Below are 24,535 nucleotides of genomic sequence, written 5' to 3'. Positions count from 1 at the left end.
GATAAGAGGGAAGGTCCTTTCTTGGATTGAAAACTGGTTAAAAGACAGGAAACAAAGGGTAGGAATAAATGGTACATTTTCAGATTGGAGAGGGGTAACTAGTGGTGTCCCCCAAGGGTCAGTCCTCGGACCAATCCTTTTCAACTTATTCATAAATGATCTGGAGAAAGGGGTAAGCAGTGAGGTAGTAAATTTTGCAGATGATACAAAACTGTCTAGTATAGAAACAGACTGTGAGGGACTGCAAGAAGATCTCACCAAACTGAGTGATTGGGCAACAAAATGGCAAATGAAATTTAATGTGGATAAGTGTAAAGTAATGCACATTGGGAAAAATACCCCAATTATACGTACAGTATGATGGGGGCTAATTTGGCTACGACAAATCAGGAAAGAGATCTTGGAGTTATCGTGGACAGTTCTCTGAAAACTTCTACGCAGTGTGCAGTGGCGGTCAAAAAGGCAAATAGGATGCTAGGAATTATTAGGAAAGGGACAGAAAATAAGACCCAGAATATCTTACTGCCCCTGTATAAAACTATGGTACGCCCACATCTGGAATACTGTGTACAGATGTGGTCTCCTCACCTCAAAAAAGATATTTTGGCCTTGGAAAGGGTTCAGAAAAGGGCAACTAAAATGATTAGGGGTTTGGAACGGGTCCCATATGAGGAGAGGTTAAAGCGACTGGGACTTTTCAGTTTAGAAAAGAGGAGACTGAGGGGGGATATGATAGAGGTCTATAAAATCATGAGTGGTGTGGTGAGGCCGATAAAGAAAAGTTATTTATTAGTTCCCATAATAGAAGAACTACAGGACATCAAATGAAATTAATGGGTAGCAGGTTTAAAACTAATAAAAGAAAGTTCTTCTTCACACAGCGTGTAGTCAACCTCTGGAACTCCTTGCCAGAGGAGGCTGTGAAGGCTAGGACTATAATAGAGTTTAAAGAGAAGCTAGATAATTTCATGGAGGTTAGGTCCATAAAAGGCTATTAGCCAGGGGATAAAATGGTGTCCTTGGCCTCTGTTTGTCAGAGGCTGGAGAGAGATGGCAGGAGACAAATCGCTTGATCATTGTCTTCGGTCCACCCTCTCTGGGGCACCTGGTGCTGGCCACTGTCGGCAGACAGGATACTGGGCTAGAAGGACCTTTGGTCTGACCCAGTACGGCTGTTCTTATGTAAAACAGTGATATTTAGTGATATTTTTCTGATTATTAGTTTTTCTGTTGAAAACAATATTGACTTAAGACCTCATCATTCTGATTCAAATGATTACATAAGGAAGTGAAATAAAAAATTAAGACATTCACAGAAAAAAGGAAGTGAATGAGGAGAATGCAGTACAGTGAAAAATGGGAAGGCATGCCAAGTATGGATCCACATGTGAGAAACAGAGCTACAAACACAATCATAAAGAGACTTCTATAACACGAATTTCAACAGCATCTCCTAGGTCCAAAAGAAACACATGCAGACTGCCTCTCCAAAACGGTGATATTTTCCCATTATTAAAAGAATTAAAATATATACGTTATCTGTAACTAGGATATGAACGAGTAGTCAACTAGTCAATTAACCTATAAGCCTAGGCTTATCGGTTAATCTAGTAGACCACTCACATTCCTCCCTCCCTCCCCCGCCTCTGTTTCAGAGGCAGCAAGCGGGGGGAGAGCAGGAGCTGGTGGGATCCAGCTTAAAAACCAGTCCCCACCCACCAAACCAGCTCCATGGCGACACCTGCCCCCTCTATCAGAGGCAGCAGCACTGATTGGGAAGGAACAGGGGAGACTGCCGCAAAACAGCTTCTGACTGAGCCGGCCACAGTTGCTTCGCAGTGGACAAGGGCTGGATGAAGACCAGGGGGAAGGGAAGAGGGACAGGAGGGGTTTTGAGCTCCCTATGGACAGAGATTGGAGCAGCCCCCCACCCTCCAAGCAGCCTGTCTAAGGGGAGCTTACAATCTAAGCATAAGATAAGAGACAACAAATTAATACAAGGAGCTTACAATATAAGTGTAAGACAAATAAATACAGACTAACCATGGACTACAGGGAAACAAGACAACAGTATAGATTAGCATGATGGGCAGTAATGTCTGCACACCAGTAGCCTAGCCATTCTCAAAGTTTTTGTAGGTCTCATGGCAAAGGAGAGTTCACCCATCCGAGGGGCAGCATGGAAAAGCATGAAGGTGCCTGTTTGAAAATTTAACTAGTGGGTGAAGCAGGTTATAGAATCACAGAACACTAGAACTGGAAGGGACCTTGAGAGGTCATCGAATCCGGTCCTCTGCCCTCATGGCAGAATCCAGTACCATCTAGATCAATGTTTCCCAAACTATGGGCCGCAGCCTGATATCGGGCAGCGGGAAAAAAATTCCGGGCCTCAGCGTGGCTGACGGGAGAGGAGAGCGGGGCAGGATGGCGGGGGGGGGAGTAGGATTGGGGGCAGAGGAGCTGTTCGGTGCAGATGGGGGGAGGAGGGGTGGACAGGTGGTCAGCAGAAGCAGGGTTGGGGGTAGCAGGGCTGGCTGGCTGGGGGAGATCAGGAGGAGGAGGATTGGCGACCCAGCCTCCGGAATCAGGGCTAAACGGGGGCAGCGGGGCTGGCCAGAGGAGATCGAGAGGAGAAGTGGAGGGGCGGGGGCGGAGGGGGAAGAGTGAATCAGTCGGCAGAAAGCGGGACTGACCCAGGCACATGCAGACCAGGGCACACGAGTGAATCCGGCACAGTGGATTCCATATTGCCCCCCGCCAATACCCTCCCTCAAGTAGTTGCGAACTGCCTGGCTGGTAGACACACTCACGCAGCGTGAGCACATTTACCAGCCAGGCAGTTCGCAGTTACAGACTGATACACCTAATAATAATAAAACTTACCTAATTAGAAAATACCAGACATTTTATATGTCCAGTATTTTCTCAATATGTTTCCCGGACAGAACCCTCAAATACTGAACTGTCCGGTAAAATAATGGACACCTGGCAACCCTACCCCTCCTTGCACCTTCCCTTCTAGCCAGATACCCTACCCCCAATCTGCTCCTGCTCCCGCTTCCTGGAGTGGCACCGGGTCCCCCAAGCCTTGGCCCAGGCTGGGCAGAGGATGCAGCCGGGTGAAACACTGAAAATTTATTCATTTTTAATTCTTTTTTTATATCTGTTTATATTTTTGGGCTGCAAAAAACAGTACTGAAAAAAAACGGGTTCCAAATAAAGTAAAAAGTTCGGGAAACCTTGGTCTAGCCAGCTTTCTATCCATCTTACAGTCCATTTATCCAATCCATATTTCCTTAACTTGCTGGCAAGAATATTGCAGGTGACCGTATCAAAAGCTTTGCTAAAGCTGGCACTGGGAGCTTTGGGAGGACCAGAAACAACTTATTTGAATATTCATCATTTGCTTAATGAATATGCAAATATGCAAAAGAATGGTACCAGATCTCCAAAAGCTTGTGAATGGATTTACTGGTCCCTGTGTCAGAAAGTTCGGGAATCCCTGATCTAGACCATCCCTGATAGATGTCTCTCTAACCTGCTCTTAAGTATCTCCAGAGATGGAGATTCCACAATCTCCCTAGGCAATTTATTCCAGTGTTTAATCACCATGACAGTTAGGAAGTTTTTCCTAATGTCCAGTGTAAACCTCCGTTGCTTCAGTTTAAGCCCATTGCTTCTTCTCCTATCCACAGAAGCTAAAGAAAACAATTTTTCTCCCTCCTCTTTGTGACACCCTTTCAGATATCTGAAAACCGCTATAATGTCCCCTTCTCAGTCTTCTCCTTTCCAAACTAAACAAGCCCAATTATTTCAGTCTTCCGTCACAGGTCATGTTCTTTAGACCTTTAATCATTCTTGTTGCTCTTCTCTGGACCTTCTCCAGTTTCTCCACATCTCTCTTGAAATGTGGTGCCCAGAACTGGACATAATACTCCAATTGAAGCCTGATTAGCGCAGAGTAGAGCAGAAGAATGACTTCTCGTGTTAATGCATCCCAGTCATATCTGCTTTTTTTGCAACAGCGTCACACTGTTGACTCATATTTAGTTTGTGGTCCACTTTGACCCCTGCATCCCTTTCTGCAGTATTCCTTCCTAGACAGTCACCTTCCATTCTGTATACGTGAAACGCATTTGTCCTTATTAAACTTCATCCTATTTACCTCAGACCATTTCTACAGTTTGTCCAGATCATTTTGAATTATGACCCTATCCTCCAAAGCAATTGCAACCCCTCCCAGCTTAGTATCATCTGCAAACTTAATAAGCGTACTCTCTATGCCAGTATCTAAATCGTTGATGAAGATATTGAACAGAACCAGTCACAAAACAGACCCCTATGAAACCCCACTTGTTATGCCTTCCAGCAGGATTGTGAACCGTTAATAACTACTCTCTGAGAACAGTGATCCAGCCAGTTATGCACCCACCTTATAGTAGCCCCATATAAGTTGTATTTGCCGAATTTATTGATAAGAAGATCATGACAGACCATGACAGACCGTATCAAATGCCTTACTATACCATGTCCACAGCTCTTCCCTTATCCACAAGTCTCATTATCTTATCAAATAAAGCTATCAGATTGGTTTGACATGATTTGTTCTTTACAAACCCATGCTGGCTATTACCTATCTTATTTTCTTCTAGATGCTTGCAAATGAATTCCTTAATTATTTGCTCCCTTATCTTTCCTGGCACAGAAGATACACTGACTGGTCTGTAGTTTCCTGGGTAGTTTTATAATTCCTTTTTTAATAGATGGACACTATATAAAGTGTCACTGCCCTTTTCCAGTCTTCTGGAATCTCTCCCGTCTTCCAAGATGATAGCTAAAGGCTCAGATACCTCCTCTCTCAGCTCCTTGAGTATTCTAGGATGCATTTCATCAGGTCCTGGTGAATTGCAGATATCTAACTTTTCTAAGTGATTTTTAACTTGTTCTTTTTTTATTTTATCTTCTAAATCTTCTCTATACCCACTAGCATTCACTATGTTAGGCATTCCTTCATCATCACACTTCTTGGTGAAGACAAACAAAAGAAGTCATTAAGCACCTCTGCCATTTCCAAATTTCCCATTACTGTTTCTCCCTCCTCACTGAGCAATGTGCCTATCCTATTCTTGGTCTTTCTCTTGCTTCTAATATATTTATAGAAAGTCTTCTTGTTACCCTTTATGTCCGTAGCTAGTTTGAGTACGTTTTGTGCCTTTGTCTTTCTAATCTTGCCCCTGCATATCTGTATTGTTTGCTTATATTCATCCTTTGCAATTTGTCCTAGTTTCCACATTTTATGACTCCTTTTTGGTTAAGCCAAGGCATTCTTTTGCCATACTTTCTATCTTTCCTATGTAGTGGAATAGCTTGCTTTTGGGCCCTTAATAATGTCCCTTTGAAAAACTGCCAACCCTCTTCAGTTGTTTTTCCCCTTAGTCTTGCTTCCCATGGGACCTTACCTACCAGCTCTCTGGGCTTACCAAAATCTGCCTTCTTGAAATCCATTGTCTCTTTTTTGCTGTTCTCCCTTCTACCATTCCTTAGAATCATGAACTCTAGGATTTCATGATCACTTTCACCCAAGCTGCCTTCCACTTTCAAATTCTCAACCAGTTCTTCCTTATTTGTTAAAATCAAATCTAGAACAGCTTCCTCCCTGGCAGCTTTTTCAACCTTCTGAAACAAAAAGTTGTCTCCAATGCAGTCCAAGAACTTATTGGATAGTCTGTGCCCTGCTGCGTTAGTTTCCCAACAGATGTCTGGATAGCTGAAGTACCCATCACCACCAAATCCTGCGCTTTGGATGATTTTGTTAGTTGTCTAAAAAAAAGCCTCATCCACCTCTTCTACCTGGGTAGGTGGTCTGTAGTAGACCCCTAGCATGAAATCACTCTTGTTTTGTACCCCTTTTAAGCTAATCCAGAGACTCTAAACATATCTGGTTCCTACACCCATCTCTACCTCAGTCCAACTGTGTACATTTTTAATATATGGCAACATTTTTCCCCCACCTACGCTTCCTGAGTAAGCTGTACCTTTTTATACCAATATTCCAATCATGTGTATTATCCCACCAAGTCTCTGTGATACCAACAATATCATAGTTGTGGTTGACCTAATACTGAAGGCTATAATAGGTAGAGTGGGGCTTAGTTATGAACACACATGAAAATGAAGAGAAATACTTATGTTTGATAAACAGATAACAGGAAAGCCAATGAAAGCATTCAAAGAGAGTGGATACATTTTCAAAGTGACAAACACAATCATTTTTGCAGCAGCATTCTAAATAGATTTCAGTGGGGAAAGATTATATTTGTCAAAGCTAGAGGCAAAGATGTTGCAGCATTTAACACATGAAATTATGTGAGCATGGACAAGAGTTTTAGCTGTGCAGATAGATAGGATAGGTTATGTCTTAGAGATGTTACACAGAATGTGCAAGACTAAGCCTGGATGTCAGGTTACAGTGTCTCTTTGAATGGTGCCTACATCCTGAATGTCTTTGTGTCTCCAACCAAGAGCATAAAGGGTGGGGCCACCCAAATCACCCTTCAGTTTCTTAGTCCTGGAATTTTCATATTAATAGACTCTGTAGGAGCAAAGATTAGGGTTGGAGAAAGAAGAGGACAGGATATGGAAATATAACAGCACATTTAAAAAACCCCACAGTTTCTGTACCAAACACCTTTTTTTCCTCTGTGTGCTTGACCACTAACGGCGACTTCCAAGCAGAAATCCCTGCTGGAGGTGGGCACTAGCAGTTTAATTAAACAACATTTATGACAGTCCTTCCACATTTTACATCAGCTCTAGATGCCCCTATAATAGCATAGTACTGGGTAACCAAGAGAATGGAAGAACACATAGCAGCACTAATTTTTTTTTTCCAGAGAAGCTACTGAAGTGGCATGTACTCTTGCAAAATGGGCAAGGACTCTTGACTATGGGGCCATAACAGCCAATTGGTAATACAATTTAATATATGATGAAATCCAATTAAGAGAGATTTCATGTTGAAACAACTTGCCCTCTCACCGCATGCTATGCAAAGTCTAGTTCTAAAATACTTTATTCTGTATACAGAGAACAAGAGTGCTCCCCACAGATATTTAGTGAAGGTGTTTTCTCTTCTTTATTTATATGTAATTTAAGAAGAAAAAAAACCTGGCAGATAAAATTCATACCCAAAAGTGGTTTCTGAGTTCCATTTAACTCAGATTTTCTTTTTTGTGTCTGTTAAGCATAGGATATTGTTAGCTAAGGATCCTTTCCTACCTAGACTTCTTTCAGGGGGCTGCTCCAGCCCCACAGGGTGCCTGCCACAGATAGGGGCTGCTCCAAACAGGACACCGGTGGGGTGGGGGGAGTGAGACTTTAAACAGACTGCCTCTCATGTGGTGGCTGATTATCAATTAGTTTTTATTATAAAATGTAAGTGACACAACCATCACATCTCAGGGAAAGTGCATCAAACCCCACAAAGAATAGCAAAGATTTAAGTCTGATTTTTGTGCTGACAGTGGGTGAGTTTTAATGTTTACTCAACTGTTTTATTATAAAGATCCTTATATAGCTATTTATTTTTTATTTTTTTTAGCCTGGAAATACCTTTCTGCATGCTGGTTTAATCTGTATGAAATAAATAGTTAATTCCACCTCCTTTCATCAGGCAGGCTAGCAAACACAACTTACGTTTTGGCTAACAGCCTTAGCTAAACAATACCTCAGACATGCCAGTTGACTTGAAACAAAACCCAATTTTATATTAACACTACTTTTCAAAACATACCCAGCCAATAACTTGAGAATTTTCATTGACAAAAAGGCCAGATTCTGAATATTTTTGTGGATAACTAGTTAACTAGTAAGCATCACTCTAAATGGTTCCGGTAATGCTTACCAGTTAACCAATTAGCTAGTCACCTTTCACATCCCTAAATACAAGGAAATAAATTAGAAAAACAAGGTGGATGAAATCATGTATTTTATTAGGCCAACTTCTATTAGTAAGAGAGACAAGATTCTATGCGAAACAGACCACAAGAAGAGCTCTGTGTAGCTCAAAAGTCTCTCTCTTTCACCAACAGAAGTTGGTTAAATAAGAGATGTTACTTCACCCACCTTGTCTCCCTAATATTCTGGGACCAACATAACTACAATACTAAGAAATACGTTACTTTTTCTGTGCCCATGTTGACATCTTTGTGACATTCCCAAAGAATAAAACCTCAAATATGAAAAAGGATGCATATTCAACGTAGAAAGTCACATTAAATACACAGGAATCAAGCAAATAGACTCCTCCACACACTGACTGTGCTCCCCAAATGGAAAGCCAGGTGGGCAAAGTGGGGCAAGCCCCCATTCCCTGACCCCACTTCCTAGCAGGAGCCCCACTGGGCAAAGCAAAAATTCCTTTGAGGTGAAGTTCAGATATAATCATAAAAAGACTTTGTTAGTGAATACGGTTCATGGGAGAGGCACAATTAAGGCTCCCAACTCAACCACTCTTCTGGCAGAGGTTATGACCAAAGAAATGCAACTTTCTTTGATAGGCATAGAACACATAGTTAATAGTTCAAAAAGAGCCTGAGGGCCAAAAGTACAAAAATAAGTCCCACAAGAGAAGGGTGTCAACAGAACATTCCTGCTCTGAAATCATACAATCAGAGCAGGAATGTTCTGTTGATGCCTTTCTCTTGTGTCAAGAAATTAGAAAAAGACTGAATGCTGAATGGAGGATGCAATAGTAATTGTAGGAAGTTTAGAACCAAAATTGTTTAAGCCAACTGGAGAGGAGAACAACTTCTACCCTATCCCGATATATATTCCTTAAGATTTAAGGAAGGAGTGGTAAGAGAACAAATGCACAGCTCAGACAGTCTGACTGGGGAGGAAAATATCCCCCTGCCAGTGCAGTACTAGAGCCCCTCTGAAGCAGTATATGTTGCATATCTTGTTTAACTAGGAAACTAACAGATCCCAGCAGGTCTCCCCGCCATTAAGCAAAAATGCTGTATACTACTGAATAGTAAAAATCCAGAGGGTGACTACTTCTACACATTGTGTACTGATATAAAAGATGGTTGTCATAGTCTCTGACACTATATGGACATGGTGGGACTGGACAACTTGCAGAAAAACCTTGCAAGTTTCTTGGCAGCCTAGAATTCCAGAAGGTTGACATGCATATGGCCTCTCAGGTTATCCAGGTTTCTGCACTAGATGGTTGTCTATGTGGTCTCACCAGGCTAAAGAGAGATGTTTGTAATGACCATCTTGTCTAGCAAAAACAGTAAAAGACAATGCATACATATACTTAATGAGTACCTTAAAACACAGTTTGGGATAGCTTCAGAAGGGACCTCCTTTGCTTTTGCACATAAGCTCATAGTATAACTGGCAATAAAGGACTTAATCACTTCTGTGATTTAAGGAAACTGGAATCTCAGATGTGGTAGGGGAGACCTACAAGGATAGTGTCTCTTCCGCAAAGGAAGACTGCCTTACTGATGATATAACTTCAGGATCTATACAGAATGAAGTCCCCTAAAAATCTTAATAATCTAGGGAGCCCATAACAATTATGCTGGGCTTCTGGTAAGATAGGATTAGCATCAGATTTCTTCCAGGATTCTTATCAACTCTTCAAGATCCAATTGAATTGGAAAACACACACCAGACTTCTAGCTGGACTTAAAGGGTCTGTTTCTTGGAGGACCTGTTGCCTGTATGTGTCAGATAAAAGTAGGATAGATGACAGTCTTTTCTAAAGTATTGCCACCCTGACAGAAATTACAAGGGCCATCAATACTCGGTTAACATCCTCAGAATCAGATTTTTTACTTACATTGAAAGTATTTCTTTTCCTCACAACTTGTGAAGGGGGTTAACTTGGCAACTCCTAGCATCTCCCACCAACAGACTATATTGGAGAGAGAGAACATGGAAACAGACAGTTTTCTGCCTGTCCCTGTCACCCCTGTCTCAGAGAAACAGGAGGGGGAAAGGGTAAAGCCAAGTAGCCACTAGTAAAGAACGCTTTTCTCTCTTGGGAAAATGTTGGCCCACAGCAGAGTTTCAACTATCCCAGTTAAACAGAGTGCACAACAAAGCTTACTTTCTGATTTGTCTTCTTAGCATGCCATGTTTAAGAGATGTATAATGTCTGGATCCAGCCTGGAAAAGAACAAGAGCTTCCGCCTCCTTTTATCATGTTGCTATGAGAAGTTGGCAAATGCCAAGACTATGCTCTTCCCTGGTATCAAGATTACATTGGACTTTTATTTTATCTGGAATGTATACCCACTTGTATACATCAAAATTGCTTTGCCAGCACCTTTTCCATATTTTGAAGAGGCAGTAAGGGACTGAAGACTGCCACTTCCTCACGAGCAAAACAGACTCTCTTCAGCATTAGAACTCATGGTTTAAAATACAAGACTGCTAATGTCATAAGGTCTCAAAAAATTTCTTCAGGATCAGGCTCTCTAGGCGAAAGTCAACTGTCCTCTTTAAGTAAGACAGTCTCCTGTAAATATCTATCAATGAGAAAATGAAAAAATTGACAATTTCTAAAATTATGAGCACTGTAAAAATAGTAGCAGGGTCTCAGATTCTCTAGTCAATTCTCAAATATTTGCAAGTGAATAAAAAGTAAGAATTATTTTAATACCTATATAGTATTTCATTTCAGTGTCATGTTTGTTCATAAGCTCCAAAAGCCGTACTTCAATCTGGGCTTGATTTAGGAAAGCCTTCTTATTCTTTATAATTTTAATAGCAATCCACTCTTGTTCGACGCGATCATAGGCCTTTACAACCTAAAAGAAAAAACAGAGACATGATAAATCCAACATTCAAGTAAATGCATATCTCGTTAAATTTATTAAACAGACTTTCAAAATGAAGGAATCTTTTAAATTAATTATATTTAAAACAGATAGTAATCTAGTTTATTTTTAACTTTTACTAAGTACATTTGACTCTCATTGAAAATATTTTTCTTGAAAATAAGAATTTCAATCTTTTCTATATCATTTTCTTTTCTTGTTTCTACTGTGAAGCCATGAGTGATATTGTAATATATTATTAATTTTCAAAACAAACATGCGACAAAAACAGAATTCAGACTTCTGTTATACAGCAGGGCCAGAAGGCAGGGGGAGAGTAATCAATGGGAGATGTACAAGTCCCAGGCCCATCTAAGTCTTATTCCTTGTGGACTAAGCAGCAGTCACTGCAGGTTAATTAGAGCATTTGGAGCCAATTAAGCCCCCCGCCCACCAACCTAATAAAAACTAGGGATGTTGGATAACGTGTAATTCAATAGTCATGTAACTGCATCAAATTTTAGCCATTACACGACTACTCAATAGTCCCTGGAGTCAGGGCTGGCTTCCAGTGCACTCCCAGTCCCACCCCCAGAGAGTCCCCTGCCACCTTGCGCTGCTGCATCTCTATTAGAGGCAGCAGCTCAGGATGGGAAGCAGGAGCCAATCCAAGAAGGCAGCCGGTTTAAAAACTGGCCTCCCACACAGATCACCTGCCGCCCCACACTGCTCCCTCTGATACAAAGGCAGCAGTGCAGGGTGGAAACAGCCCCTCTCCACCAGCGGTCCAAGCTCCCCGCGGATAGAGGCTGCTTCATGGCAGCCTCTCCACCGCTGCTGCCTATGATAGAGGCAGCAGTGAGGGGGGAAGAGGGAGGGCAGCACCAGCTCTTGCCTCCCCTCCCCCGCTGCCTCTATAGGAGGCAGCAAGGGGAAGGGCAGGCATGTCCACAAAGCTGGTTCCCTGCTCATCGGCTCCCACCTGCCCCCCTCACCCTCCACGCTGCTGACTCTCTACTGGAAGCAGTAGCAAGGGAGAGGAATGGGGCAGGCAGATCTGCTGCTCATGGCTAGCCAGCTAAAGTCAGCTCCCCATGGGCACCAGCTCCCACCACCTCCTTCCTTGCTGCTTTTGGATACACAGGAAGAGGGGGGAAAGGAGCATGTAATCGACAGGATTAACTCATAAGCCCAGATTTATCTGTTAATCGTGTAGTCGTTTATACATTGATATCACCTAATAAAACCCTTTGCCTCAGTCAGACAGGAGAAGGGAAGGAGAGCTGACTATAGTCTGGAGGCATAGTAGTGTATACTAGAGGCTCAGAGTACAAGGGGAAGGGAGACCCTGCCTTTTTCCAGAGTTAACTGCGCATTTCTTATATATTCCATCGTGTCTGTATGTGTCATCTCTCAAAGCACACAAAATTAAATTTTGTGCTAAAATTCTGATAGACAGAAAATACAAGTTAAGTGTCAAATTAAGGGTATTAATTAGTTTGCAAAAGCAGTTACTGGATCCGCATGCTCAAAAAAAAATCAAATTTAATGCATTATATAGAAGATAAATGACAAATACAGAAATTTTGAACAGACATCTTATTCCAAGTGCTTCTGAAAAGGAAACAAATCTTTATATGAAACAGTGGTACAGACTATATATTAAAACATTCAGGTGACTTTTACAACTCTAATGAGTTAATGATTTCTCAGCTGATATACATTACCTGCCCAAAGGATCCTTTGCCTATTAAAGAGTCAATTTCATAACGATCCATCCACTTTTCCCCATTTTTTACAATATAATCATAGTTGTCGTCATCATAGCCATCATTGTAAACTTTCCGTTCCTTTTTATGACTGGAATCATCTCCTTGGCCTTGTTGGTGCCGCCTCTTCTTTTTTGCATAGTAAACCTGAAGATGAGGAACATAATTCTTTAAATTTCAACTTATGGTGTCTTTTTAATCACTAAAAAGCAGGTTTAAACACTAGACTGGACTCTGCATTATTCATCCCCTGGCAGTGAAATTTTGTGGCTTTACAAACCTATTTTCCTTTTTTGAAAAATTACTTTCTTCTACCCTGCTGCTGTGTGGAAGACACTCATAAAAACCAAGACAATTGATCATATTGAGAAAACAGCATAAGTCTTAACAGTGTATCAAATTCATGAAGTAAACCAGAAAAATCTATATAAAAATTATCATTTTAGACATAATAATCTTAAGTGCTATTTAGAAATATAGTAGACTAGCAGGTGAACCTTGTCACTGACTGGGAAAAGTCATTTTGCATAGATTACACTTATAGGAAAGTTCAAGAAATTAAATATGTGTAATAAAACTTTTTATTAATGTGTTTGCAAAAGGGAAGTAGAAGTTTTACATTTGTAGGATTTCAACTTCAAACATTATTCATTTTATTGAATAATTACCTTACATAGTAAATTGAAGTCTAAAGTGTAATCAGCAGGAAGTAAAAATCAAATTCTTAAGCACGGGGAGAAGTTGGGTAACACAAGATTCAAAATGATGAATAAATACGGAAATACTTGACACATAACATTTTACATTTTTCGAAGTGCTATACAAAACAATAAGATAAAAAACAATGAAGCAAAGGGATTAAACATCTTGTCAAGTCTACCCAATGACTCAGAAGTATAGCAATTCTGGACTCCCAGGCTCAAGCATAGGACCGTAGATGGGGGGAGGGCAAGAAGTGGCTCAAAGGCCATATGCAGCTCACCACAGTTAGCCCCTTGCAGGCTGCCAGACATGCTGTATACTTAGCATATGCAGGTACAGATGCTCACATCTCCCACTGGCCAGAAATGATGAATCATGGTCAATGGGAGCTACGAGCGGCCGTACCTATGGACACTCATGTAAATAAAGTGTCTTGCGGCGCGTGCCAGGAGCTAAACCTGGCAAACTGCATCCAGGTCACAGGCCACTTATTGCCCACCGCTGCACTAAATAACAACACATGCTTTTAAACTACGAGGCCTTGATTAGATTTGGACTGTAGTCTGGCAAAACTGCTGAGTAGCAAGACAAAGAACCACCAAAGTAAAATCATGGATGGCTGCACCGGCCTTTTCTTTTACAGCTACTACAAACATTTAAGAGGACATCACCACTTCCATGCTTCAGAACAGTTCCTTCTTTTGCATTTTAGATAAATAAATCAGATAATTATCAGGGTTGCCAGGTGTCCGGTTTGGAACCTGATAGTCCAGTATTTGAGCTTTCTGTTTGGGAAACATATTGAGAAAATATAAATGTCTGGTATTTTCTATATAAGATGTAATGTAGATTGTGATGTAATGTGTCTGGTATTTTTGTTGAAACCATTTGGCAACCCTAATGATTAGATCATTTAAGAAGGTTCTATAAAAGTACAAATTTTCTAAAAGATAAAGCAATAATATAAAAGGCAAAGAGGATATGTTTGCCTGATGATACATATAAAAACCTTCATGTTTATATTTATTTACAATAGCAATGCAACTGTGGTCTGGCCTTCTTTTCCAGAAGACTGGAGACCCAGTAGGATTATGGCCTCACAGATATCAAGTAACAATATATAAGAAACTAAGAGGGAATCTGATTTTTATTCAGTGTTTAAAATATGTATGTTGATAAAAACATATGGAATTATAATGTTATTTTTAGTGCATTTACAAGACCTACACTTTCAAAAGTAACAGCTGATTTACAGATTTGTAATTTGGGAGACTGATTTACAGATTTGTAATTTGGGAGTCTGTAAAAGGGACCTCATTTTCAGAAGGCAGGTTCAAATTCAGGAACATTAAATTTGTCTGAAGTTAAACACGCGAAAACTGAGAAACCCAAAAGAGTCACTTCTGAAAACTGAGGCCTAAATATCCAATAGCCACAAAGCTTCTTTAAGTTAAGGCAGAGAAAGTTTCCACTTCAGGTCCTTCAAGGAGACATCCCACGAAAGAAGTAACATTATGAATATTTCTACAGGAGGCAGGGAAATGAACCCTGATTTTAAACACACTGTTGAGGCCTACATAATAAATAAATTAAAAAGGGCACAAACCCTTTTGTACTTTGCATGTTATTTTTATTGTGAACAGAATTATATGGTTTTGTTTAATTTAGAATTCATCAAGTTTATTCATAAATTGAGAAAGAATGCCTGTATAATGTGTAAGTAAAAGAAATGTGGTTAAACTCATTGCATGTTATAAGAAACTTACTTGCAATACTTGAATCAATATTTTTAATAACACTACATATGGACATTATTAGTAAGATATCATATATTAAATAAAAATGTAACAATGAATTATGTGGGCTTTACCTCATTAATATGTTTGTATGTTTTGATCAGATCAACGGAGAGTTTCCTCAGGGGAGCAGTAGCTGGATCACGGAAAGTTTGGGGCATCCGCCTCTGTAACATGACAATATCAGGAATCACCTTAAACAGACAGAAAGAACTAGCACTTTAACTAAATAATCACTACACTACACCAACATTTCCTCTTCAGTCAAGTAAACTGCCTAAATCTAATCCTATCCACTCTGATGAATATCTAATATTTACAATCTTATGTTTAAATAAAAAATACTAATAGGCTGAATATTTTCATAGGTTTTTTAGCTAGTTGACGATACGTCCCCTTATTGTCTTTCCTCCCCCACATCTCCTTTTCTTGTCCTCTGATTTAATGTACAAGTACAATTATTGAATTTAAAACATACTTGCATTTAAAAACAAACAAAACCATAATGCATGCAGGTATACCAACATTTTAAATAATACAATGCCATAAATTCTGATATAGAATAGCAGAGTAGGTACATTTTAAAAATGCTTTATTATATTCAATGATATCATAGGAGGCTTGGAAAGCTAAACAAATTCCATTAGAAATAAGGTTTAAATTTTTACAAGTGAAAGTAATTAATCCACAAGTCTCAAACTGACAGTCCATGGGCTATATATGACCGGAGCAGTTCCACACTCTGGCCTGTGTGGGGCTGCCAGGACATAAGTCTCTGCAGACCACGTGGGTGTGTCCATATCCTTCCTCCAGAGCCAGTCCCTGGTCCACCTTGCCCCTCTCTCCTTCCCCCCACTGCACCCATTCTCTCAAGCCCCATCCACTCAGGGTTGTGAGGCAGAGTAGGCTGTTGTGTAGCTCTGCTGCTCCACAACTATCTGCCACTGCAGATAGTGAAGGAGGGCCCGACCTCTGCTGCCAGCCCTAACCTAACCATGGCCCTATGGATTAACTTGAGTATGCGGGAGCATCCCATCCATAGCTTGGAGTCCATCAAAGCATGGGGCTCTAGGTGACCGCCCTGAACCATCCTATGGATGGGATGGTCCCCCACCTGCCCTTGGCCACAGAGACATGCAAGCAAAGGCATAGAGCTGGAAGCTGCTTCAGTCCCGTTGCACTGTTGGTAATGATAGTAGCTCTCGGGGCCTTTTACATTGCCTGGGAGCAACAGATGGGGCTGGGGTATGCACTCCCTAATCTAGGACTGACGATCTCCCTGTCCCAAAAAAATGAGTGAGGGGAAAGTACAGTTTGTTGCATTTCTCATTCTGGCTGGGGAACATGGGGGCAGATGAACAAGGACCTGCCCAGCTGGGAGGAAACATGCATCCTCCTCCTCCCCTCATGCCTGCTGGAACTGCTGTGGCCATGGATAGGCATATCTCACCTAAGGAAACTTGCATAGTGAACTCTCCAACACCAGCCCTAGCTCAGAGAAATTATTTAAATGAAGTAAAACAAAAATTGAGTTAAGGACCTGAGCAACGACAGATAAATTTTCTAGTAACTAATTAACAGTCTTTTGAGGAGCCAAAAACACTAGTATGCACCATCAAAAAAATCACTATATGCAAAGTGCTGCCCAATAAAGAAAATAAATTGAAATACAGAGGGAATTATTTCCCTCTTCTAATCTCTTTCAGTTATAACAACAGTCTGGTTTACTTATAAACCTAGATGGTAAAATAGTTTACATATGTAAACATGGTTTTTCAGTTGGTAATGTCCATATAAGAATTTGAGGCAACAGCAGGAATCTGGTAGTGTGGCTGGCAGCTCTGTCACTATCCATTAATCACTTCACTCATATTACAGGGAAAAACGTAAAGGCTTCACTTTGTCCACGGCAGATATAATGACCAGTCTCTTTGCTGCCACAGACTAGACTTCGTGAAGATGTTCCCCTAACTGTCACAGATCAATACAAGATCGGACAAGCTGTTTAGATTATGAAGTTAACACATATTTCAAGGGACAATTCAAAGCAAAGTGGACCATTCACATCATTCATGGGGGGGGGGGGGGGAGAGGAAGGGCAGTGACAGTAGTGAAAGCGGGGGGAAATCCATGATTTTTAGTGTCTAGCCAAGTTATGAATTAAGTTCTCCAGCTTGTCTTTTGAAAGCATTGTATAGGTTTCCTTTGAGGATGAGGACTGATAGGTCAGATATAGAGTGATGACATTTCAAAAAGTGTTCACCAATAGGTAATATGGCGTTTTTGTCTTATCTTACAGTGTGAATTCATTCAAGACCACAGTGATTGCCTGGTTTCACCACTGGACAATCAAGATGCTAAAGGAGAACTCAAGGACGATAAGATCATTGCAAAGAAACTAAATTTGCATTGGTCTTCATGGATGACAATGTGAGGGAGATTCCCAAATATCATTCATTCTTTTATGTGACAAATCTGAGGAACTGTGCCAGACTGCAGTGTCAGAGAAAATTTTGGAACAATTTGATAAGCTAAACAATACTAAGTCACCCGGACCAGATACTATTCATCCAAGAGTTTTGAAAGGAATCAAATGTGAAACTGCAGAATTACTAACTGTGATCTGTAACCTAATCCTTTAAATCAGCTTCTATACCAAAATGACTGAGGTACAACTAATGTAACACCAATTTTTAAAAGTGCTCTAGAGATGATCCTGGCAATTACAGGCCAGTAAGTCTAACTTCTGTACTGAGCAAAATGGTTGTGACTGTAGTAAAAACCAGAATCATCATATACCTAGATTAACATAATTTATTGAGGAAGAGTCCACATGTTTTTAGTGAAGAGTCTATCAGTATGCTTTTGAGGAGGTGAACAAGCATACGGACAAGGGGGATCCAGTGGATATAGTATACTTAGATTTCCAGAAAGCCTTTGACAAGATTCCTCACCAAAAGCTCTTTAGCTAAGTAAGTGCTCATGGGATAAGAGGAAAGGTCCTCTAATAGGTTGGTAATTGGTTAAAACAGAAGTTCAATAAGTGGCTCACAGGACGGCCACCAGCACTTTATTTACCTGCACATCCACATAGTATGGCTTCTTGCAGCTCCCGTTGGCCATGGACTGCTGTTCCTGGCCAACAGAAGTGGCAGCCCAGATACTCAGGTAAATAAAGCGCTAGCAGACCTCCAGGAGCTAACCCTGGCAAACCACATATGACCCAAGGGCCATGTTTTGCCTACCACTAGATTAAAAGATAGGAAACAAAGGAAGGGTAAATAAACAGTCAGCTTTCAGAATGGAGAGAGGTAACTAATTGTCTCCCCCAGTGGTCTGTACTGGAACCCATACTATTCAACATTCATAAATGATCTGGACAAAGGATTAATCAACAAGGAAGCAACATTTTTCAGATGACATGAAACTACTGAAGGCAGTTAAATCCAAACCAGACTTGTAAAGAGCTCTCACAAAAAGGATCTCACAAACCAGGTGACTGGGCAACAAAAGGGCAGACAAAATTCAATGTTGATAAATGCAAAGTACTGTATATTGGAAAATATAATTCCAACTATATGTACAAAATGATGGAATCTAAATTAGCTGTTACCACACAAGAGAGATCTTTAAGTCATTGTGGGTAGTTCTCTCAAAACATTCACTCAATGTGCAGTGGCAATCAAAAAAACAAAACAATGTTGGGAATCATTACAAAAAAGGATAGATAAGATAACCGATATTGCCTCTACATCAGTGGTTCTCAAGCTGTGGGCCACAGACCACTAGTTAAAGTCCCAAGCCTTGCCGCTAGATCCAGCTCATGGGAAGCAGTATGAGAGGGGGGTGGGGAGGAGAGAGGGAGGCAGAGGGGAGGACACCAAGCAGCTCTTGTGCACTGCTATTCCTTCTGTCTCTGGCTAGGAGAATAACAGCACACAGGCATTCCCCATGGTGCCCATTGGCTAGAATCATGGCCAATGGGAGTAGCGGAGGCGATACTTAAGAGGTGGTGCCTGAGGGCAGCGGGGAGCGTAAAGCCTTTTCACCCATCTCATGTCCAGACCCTGAACCCCATCCCCCTCACGCACCAACCCCACCTGAGACCCCCGCTCCCGTAACCCGCTGTTGTATCTTCCCTTGTTCCTGCACCCTTCCTCCTGGCAGATACTTCATCCTTCCTTGCTCCTGCACCCTCCTTTCCAGCCACACCTTGCACCCTCACTCCCTGTTGCACCCAAACTCCTGGCCCGATCCCCTTGCCTAGCCCGCTCCAGCATCCCACTTCTTACCTACAACCCACCTCTTGCATCCCTCTCCCACTCCCTGGCAGTCCCTTTCCACACAATGAACCTCTCATTCCGGCTCCACCCCAGAGCTATGGGGAGCTCACAAAATCTAATAACTCTGGGATCTGTGGGAAGCCCTGAATTTTGGTCCTCTCGGCTATCCGCTGCCCCCATGAAGCTGGAGCACCAGGGGTAGTGAGGTGTGTCAGCTGGGGGGGAGGGGAGGGATTTGCCTCCTACTTTTGTGTGGCTCCTCACTGATTTTTCTGTGGATCAGTGGCCCCCAACCCAAAAAAGGCTCTCCGCCCCTGCCATAAATAAAGTCAACATTGAAACCTTTTGTTTTGGACATAAATTAATATTTTACTTTATTTATTTAAAATGAAATTTGGTAAACTAACATGATAAAGTTAAAGTGCTTACTCTGTTTAATGATTTTAATTTTGATTAATATTTCTTTCTTACTGGATACATATGCTCCCTTATGTTATAGCTGCATATTTAAGTTTTATGCTCCTGTAGGCTAATAGGAATAATTTAGTATTTAAGGTATTTAGAGATAAGCAGAGGCATTTTGTCATCATGGGGTGGTCCACGGAAAGGTATGCATTGAGTGGGGTGAGCTCTACATAAATCCACGGTATGCCCACATCTTTAAAACTCTGTGCAGATGTGGTTATTTCATCTCAAAAAAAGATCTATTGGAATTGTAAAAAATTCAGAAAATGGCAATAAAAATTATTTGGGATATGAAATGACTGCCTTATGAGGAGAGATTAATAAGACTAGGACTCTGGAGCTTGGCAAAGAGAGAACTGGGGGGGCGGGGAGGGAAATATAACAGAGGTCTATAAAATCATGCCTGGTGTGACGAATGTGAATAAAGAGGAATTTACTACTTCCCATGACACAAAAACTAGAGTCATCACATGAAATTAATAGGCAGCAGATTAACACAATGAAAAGGAAGTAATTCTTTACACAGTGCACAGTTAACCTGTACAACTCCTTGCCAGAGAATGTTTTGCAGGCCAAGATTATACCCGGGTTCAAAGAGCTAGATAAATGGAGGATAGGTCCATCAATGGCTAGTAGCCAGAATGTGCAGGGAATGGATCAATTAATGATTAGCTGCTCTGTTCATTCTCTCCAGGGGACCTGGCATTGGCTACTGTCAGAAGACAGGTACTACGCTAGAATGGACCTATGGTGTGATTCTGTATGGCCATTCTTATGCACACACATCATTACTGGGGCATTTAGTACAGTAGATGAGATGCACCACATGTTGTAATCGGCATGTGTGGACATATTTATATTCTCCTCTGTAGGACAGCACTGCAAGGATGCCATGTTTATTGTCTCTAATTTCTAGATCAAATTTGCTCAATTTATAAGGAATTTTTTTCTATCAACAGCACCAAAAAGGCAAACTGAGAAAATCAAGCTGGTTTCTTTTCTTCTCATGAAAAATAATTACAGTTTTACAGGCCAACTTGCTCCCCTCTCAACTTCTCACTGATATCTCTGATTACTTTATCTCCAGGTCATGCTTTCAACTACACCTGTACTACCTCATGTAGGGCTCATCTACACTCTCCCGCAGTTTGGACTATAAGGATGAGAACAGCAGCCTGCACGAAGGGCTGAACTGCAACTTCCCTGTGTAAATGCTCCAGACACAAGCAAAAAGGTTCTTAGTTTATATTAACATAACTCTCTTTAAAATAGGACTCCAGTAATAAGAACTAGGAATCTTATAATTTACAGCACAACACTTTGGTGTGGTCTGCTACTCATAGCCCTATAGACCCAACTGCAGGATAGTATAGCCTAAAACTAACACAGCAGCTCAGTTATTACTAAGAGCAAATTCTGACCTGTATTAACTTTTTCAAGATGCAATATTTTCTTCTCTGCCTTCTGAAAAATGGAGTGGAAGACTAGGAAAGAAAAAAGCTAAGAATCTGCCACCTTTTTCTTCTACAAGCTGGATTTTAAAACAATTGGCTATATTCTTAATCAGGGCATTCCATTGGTACAAGGTCCCCTCAGAAAAATATGAAGGATAAGAATCTTGCTCCCAATATATAAACGACCTCTTCCTCTGATGAAGGAGAGAGGAGAATGATGACAAAGGAGTGGACAATACCCATTTTGCATAGTGGTACCATACTGCGCTATATAATTAGGTAATTCTGCTTTGACTTCAGCTCTCTGGCTGTCTTTTTTATCCATTTTCCAGATGCCTGCTGGCCACATAGTTAACTGAAAACCCAAGAGATATTTCCAAAACATAATTTTGGAAAATGTAACTCAGGAAATATGTATAAATTCCAAGAAAAAAGATAATCAAGTGGTTTCACTGAAATTAAACCTGTTAATAAACAACAAAACATTATCGGCTTAACAAACACATGTAGCAGCAAATGCATAGTGGAGGTTGATACCAGTAAGAGACATAATAATTACAAATAAGAAAATTATTTTTTCAATTTCATGTGACCCACCTGCTGGTATGAAAATGACATTGAGAAGTACAAGTCAGAACAAAAAGAACTAAGTAATAAAAACATAATAGGCAACAAGTCTAATAGTCGCAACTATGAACATTAAATTGATCTATTTTCATGTTTGTAATTGGTCCAGAACAGCTTCAAGGACTATACTGTCTAATTCTGCATCAGCTGACAACAATGCTAATATTATAGTGTTTGGTAAAAGAGGCAACCAATATCTGATTGCCATAGACATGTCTTCATGTGTTACTATCCTTTACTGTCCAATACAATGACGTTCCTTGTTAAACATACCTTATTTTATTTTGGGAAATGTTATGACATGGAATATATAGCATGTAAAATGGATGTTCTGATCTATCAGAGATATTTGGATACTTAAACTATTTAGTAAAATAGGAACAAGAAGTAGCAGAGATTCTGGTTTCATGTCGTATGGCTCTGATTTTACAAAGGGAATAAAATGAAAGACATTTATACCATTGTTTCTGACTAAGAATTCTAGTTTTTACTTATTTTTAAGGCTGTCAGTTAAATGCAGCTAATGCAAGCGATTAACACACAAAACAAACTTAACTAAATTTAAAAATAGTTGTGATTAAGCAGTTTTAATCACATTACTAAACAAGAATACCAATATAAATGTATTGTGAATACTAGAGGCTGTGCCCCCTGCTTGCAATGTTTGCCAACCCCCCTCTCTCTCTGGTCACCAGCGGGAGGCCACGCAGCTCCCACTGAGCCTGGGGAAGGAGAGAGGGGCTGTGGGGGACAAAGTGACCCGTGACCCCCCCCCACACACACACACACACACAGATATTTGTGAATATATTTCTTGATTTTTAAAATATATTGACTTAAATTAAAATACAATACTAAGTATATAGTGCTCAATTTATATTATTTGTATTTCAAATATTTGCACTGTAAAAACGAAAATAGTATTTTCCAATGCACCTCATACAAATACTCTGGTGCAATATATTTATCATGAAAGTGCAACTTACAAATGTAGAATTATTATTATTAGTTTAGCGCCTACAAGCTGAAGCATAAAGGGGCATGTTTAGCACATCTAGCAAGCAAATACCTTGCAACACCGGCTATAATAGTGACACGTGAATGCCTGTTCTCACTTTCAGGTGACATTGTAAGTAACTAGCAGACAGTATTATCTCCTGTATATGTAAACAAATAAATTGCTGCTTGTAATATCAAAAAATACCATAAATGACAACCAGAAGCAACCTGTTGAATCTGTTACTTCTTTTTACTGAATGTTCCATCCCAACAATAAGCCATACAAGCTTCATAGAGGGCAGAAGACAGTTGGCAATAGATATGAAGGCCCTTTAAGACAAATCTATATTTTCTTCCAAATAATTGGGTGCTCCCTTTGTTATTCACTAACATTAGGATCTCTGTGGAAAACATTTCAGTCCTAGAAAAGAGGAGACTGAGAAGAAAAGAGTAGTCATGGGGATCGAAAAAAAGAAGATTCCCTTAATTTGTGTCACTATGGTTGGTAGAGTCTCAGGAAATATTAATAAATCATTTGTGCTCAAAAAGGAGCTATTTAAAAACTAACACATTTTCACTGAAACTATACAGAATTTAGCTTGTTCTAGATATGGAATGTTTAGGAATTTTAAGGAAAATCTCTTACAAGAGGAAAAGCACCTGAACTCACCAGCCAAGGCACTGAACTTGAACAGGAGCAAGTGGTGCAATGCAACAATCTGGCCAGAAGATGGAGGTTGGAGTCTATAAAACTAAAAATTATGTCTAGTACTCCCAGCATGGCAAACAAACTGCTAGACAAAGATCCTCATACTGTTTACAAATAGACACTGAAACAAGAGAGAGGAAAAAATACTTGTTTGGGATGAAGGTCTCACAAGCAAGAAATCATATCCAAGAGGACTCTCCCCCTTGGGCAGCATACAACTCTTAAGACTGCTATGGATAGTAGCATGGAAACAATGAACTCAATCTTTGATCTGTCACTAGAAACCATTGGTGCGTGTGGTAGGCCTGGGAAACTGATACATAGCATTCTGTTACTAATGGTGATGTGCAAGGAGAAAATTCAATGGAGACACAGGACAGAATGCCCATTTCCCAGGGAATTATGCTCCCTAAACTAGCTAAAGTTCATCTCTGTCTTCCTACAGATCTTGATGCCCTTGCGATACATAACTCCTTAAAAATTTGTGTATGTACCAAGGATAACAATATCTGACCATCTACATGGGCACATTAAGTTTGTGGCTATTACTACTTGCATTACTGTAGCATCTAGGAATATTAATCATAGCCAAGACCCCCAGCATGCTACGCAATGTACGAACAGAGCAAAAAACATGGTCTGTCCCTAAGAGCTCACAAAAATGTACGACAACAGATTCAGAAGTTCAAGGAAACAAGAAGAGAGTTTGGTCAGCATCACAGGTATCAGTGCACCAGTCACTGCCAAGTTTTTTGTAAACAAGTTGGGTAGAACTTTGAGAAGGTTTTGAGAATGCTTATTAGGAGCACCTTCTAAGCAGGAAGAGGAGTATGGACCAAAGCACAGTTCCATAACTGGTGTCCTTTGAGATGTGTTGCTCATACCCATTCCATGTT

At 40.5% G+C, this 24,535-nt stretch overlaps 1 protein-coding gene across 4 annotated transcripts in view; it reads right to left on the bottom strand.

Annotated features, from left to right (window-relative positions):
* The window catches only part of DYRK1A (dual specificity tyrosine phosphorylation regulated kinase 1A), a 152,102-nt gene that overhangs the window by 18,415 nt on the left and 109,152 nt on the right, over positions 1 to 24,535 (bottom strand). For 3 of the 4 annotated variants that reach the window (XM_075911902.1, XM_075911883.1, XM_006125985.3), the window contains exons 4-6: positions 15,177 to 15,296; positions 12,563 to 12,751; positions 10,679 to 10,826 (exon numbers count right to left, since the gene is read on the bottom strand). In XM_075911902.1, the coding sequence (XP_075768017.1) occupies positions 10,679 to 10,826; positions 12,563 to 12,751; positions 15,177 to 15,296 (457 nt within the window). The remainder of the gene's footprint in view (positions 1 to 10,678; positions 10,827 to 12,562; positions 12,752 to 15,176; positions 15,297 to 24,535) is intronic. The other variant, XM_075911897.1, reaches the window with a different exon arrangement.

Source organism: Pelodiscus sinensis, chromosome 1 (assembly GCF_049634645.1).
Source record: "Pelodiscus sinensis isolate JC-2024 chromosome 1, ASM4963464v1, whole genome shotgun sequence".
In the NCBI taxonomy this organism is placed as follows: domain Eukaryota; kingdom Metazoa; phylum Chordata; order Testudines; family Trionychidae; genus Pelodiscus; species Pelodiscus sinensis.
This window is presented reverse-complemented; position numbering and strand designations above follow the sequence as displayed.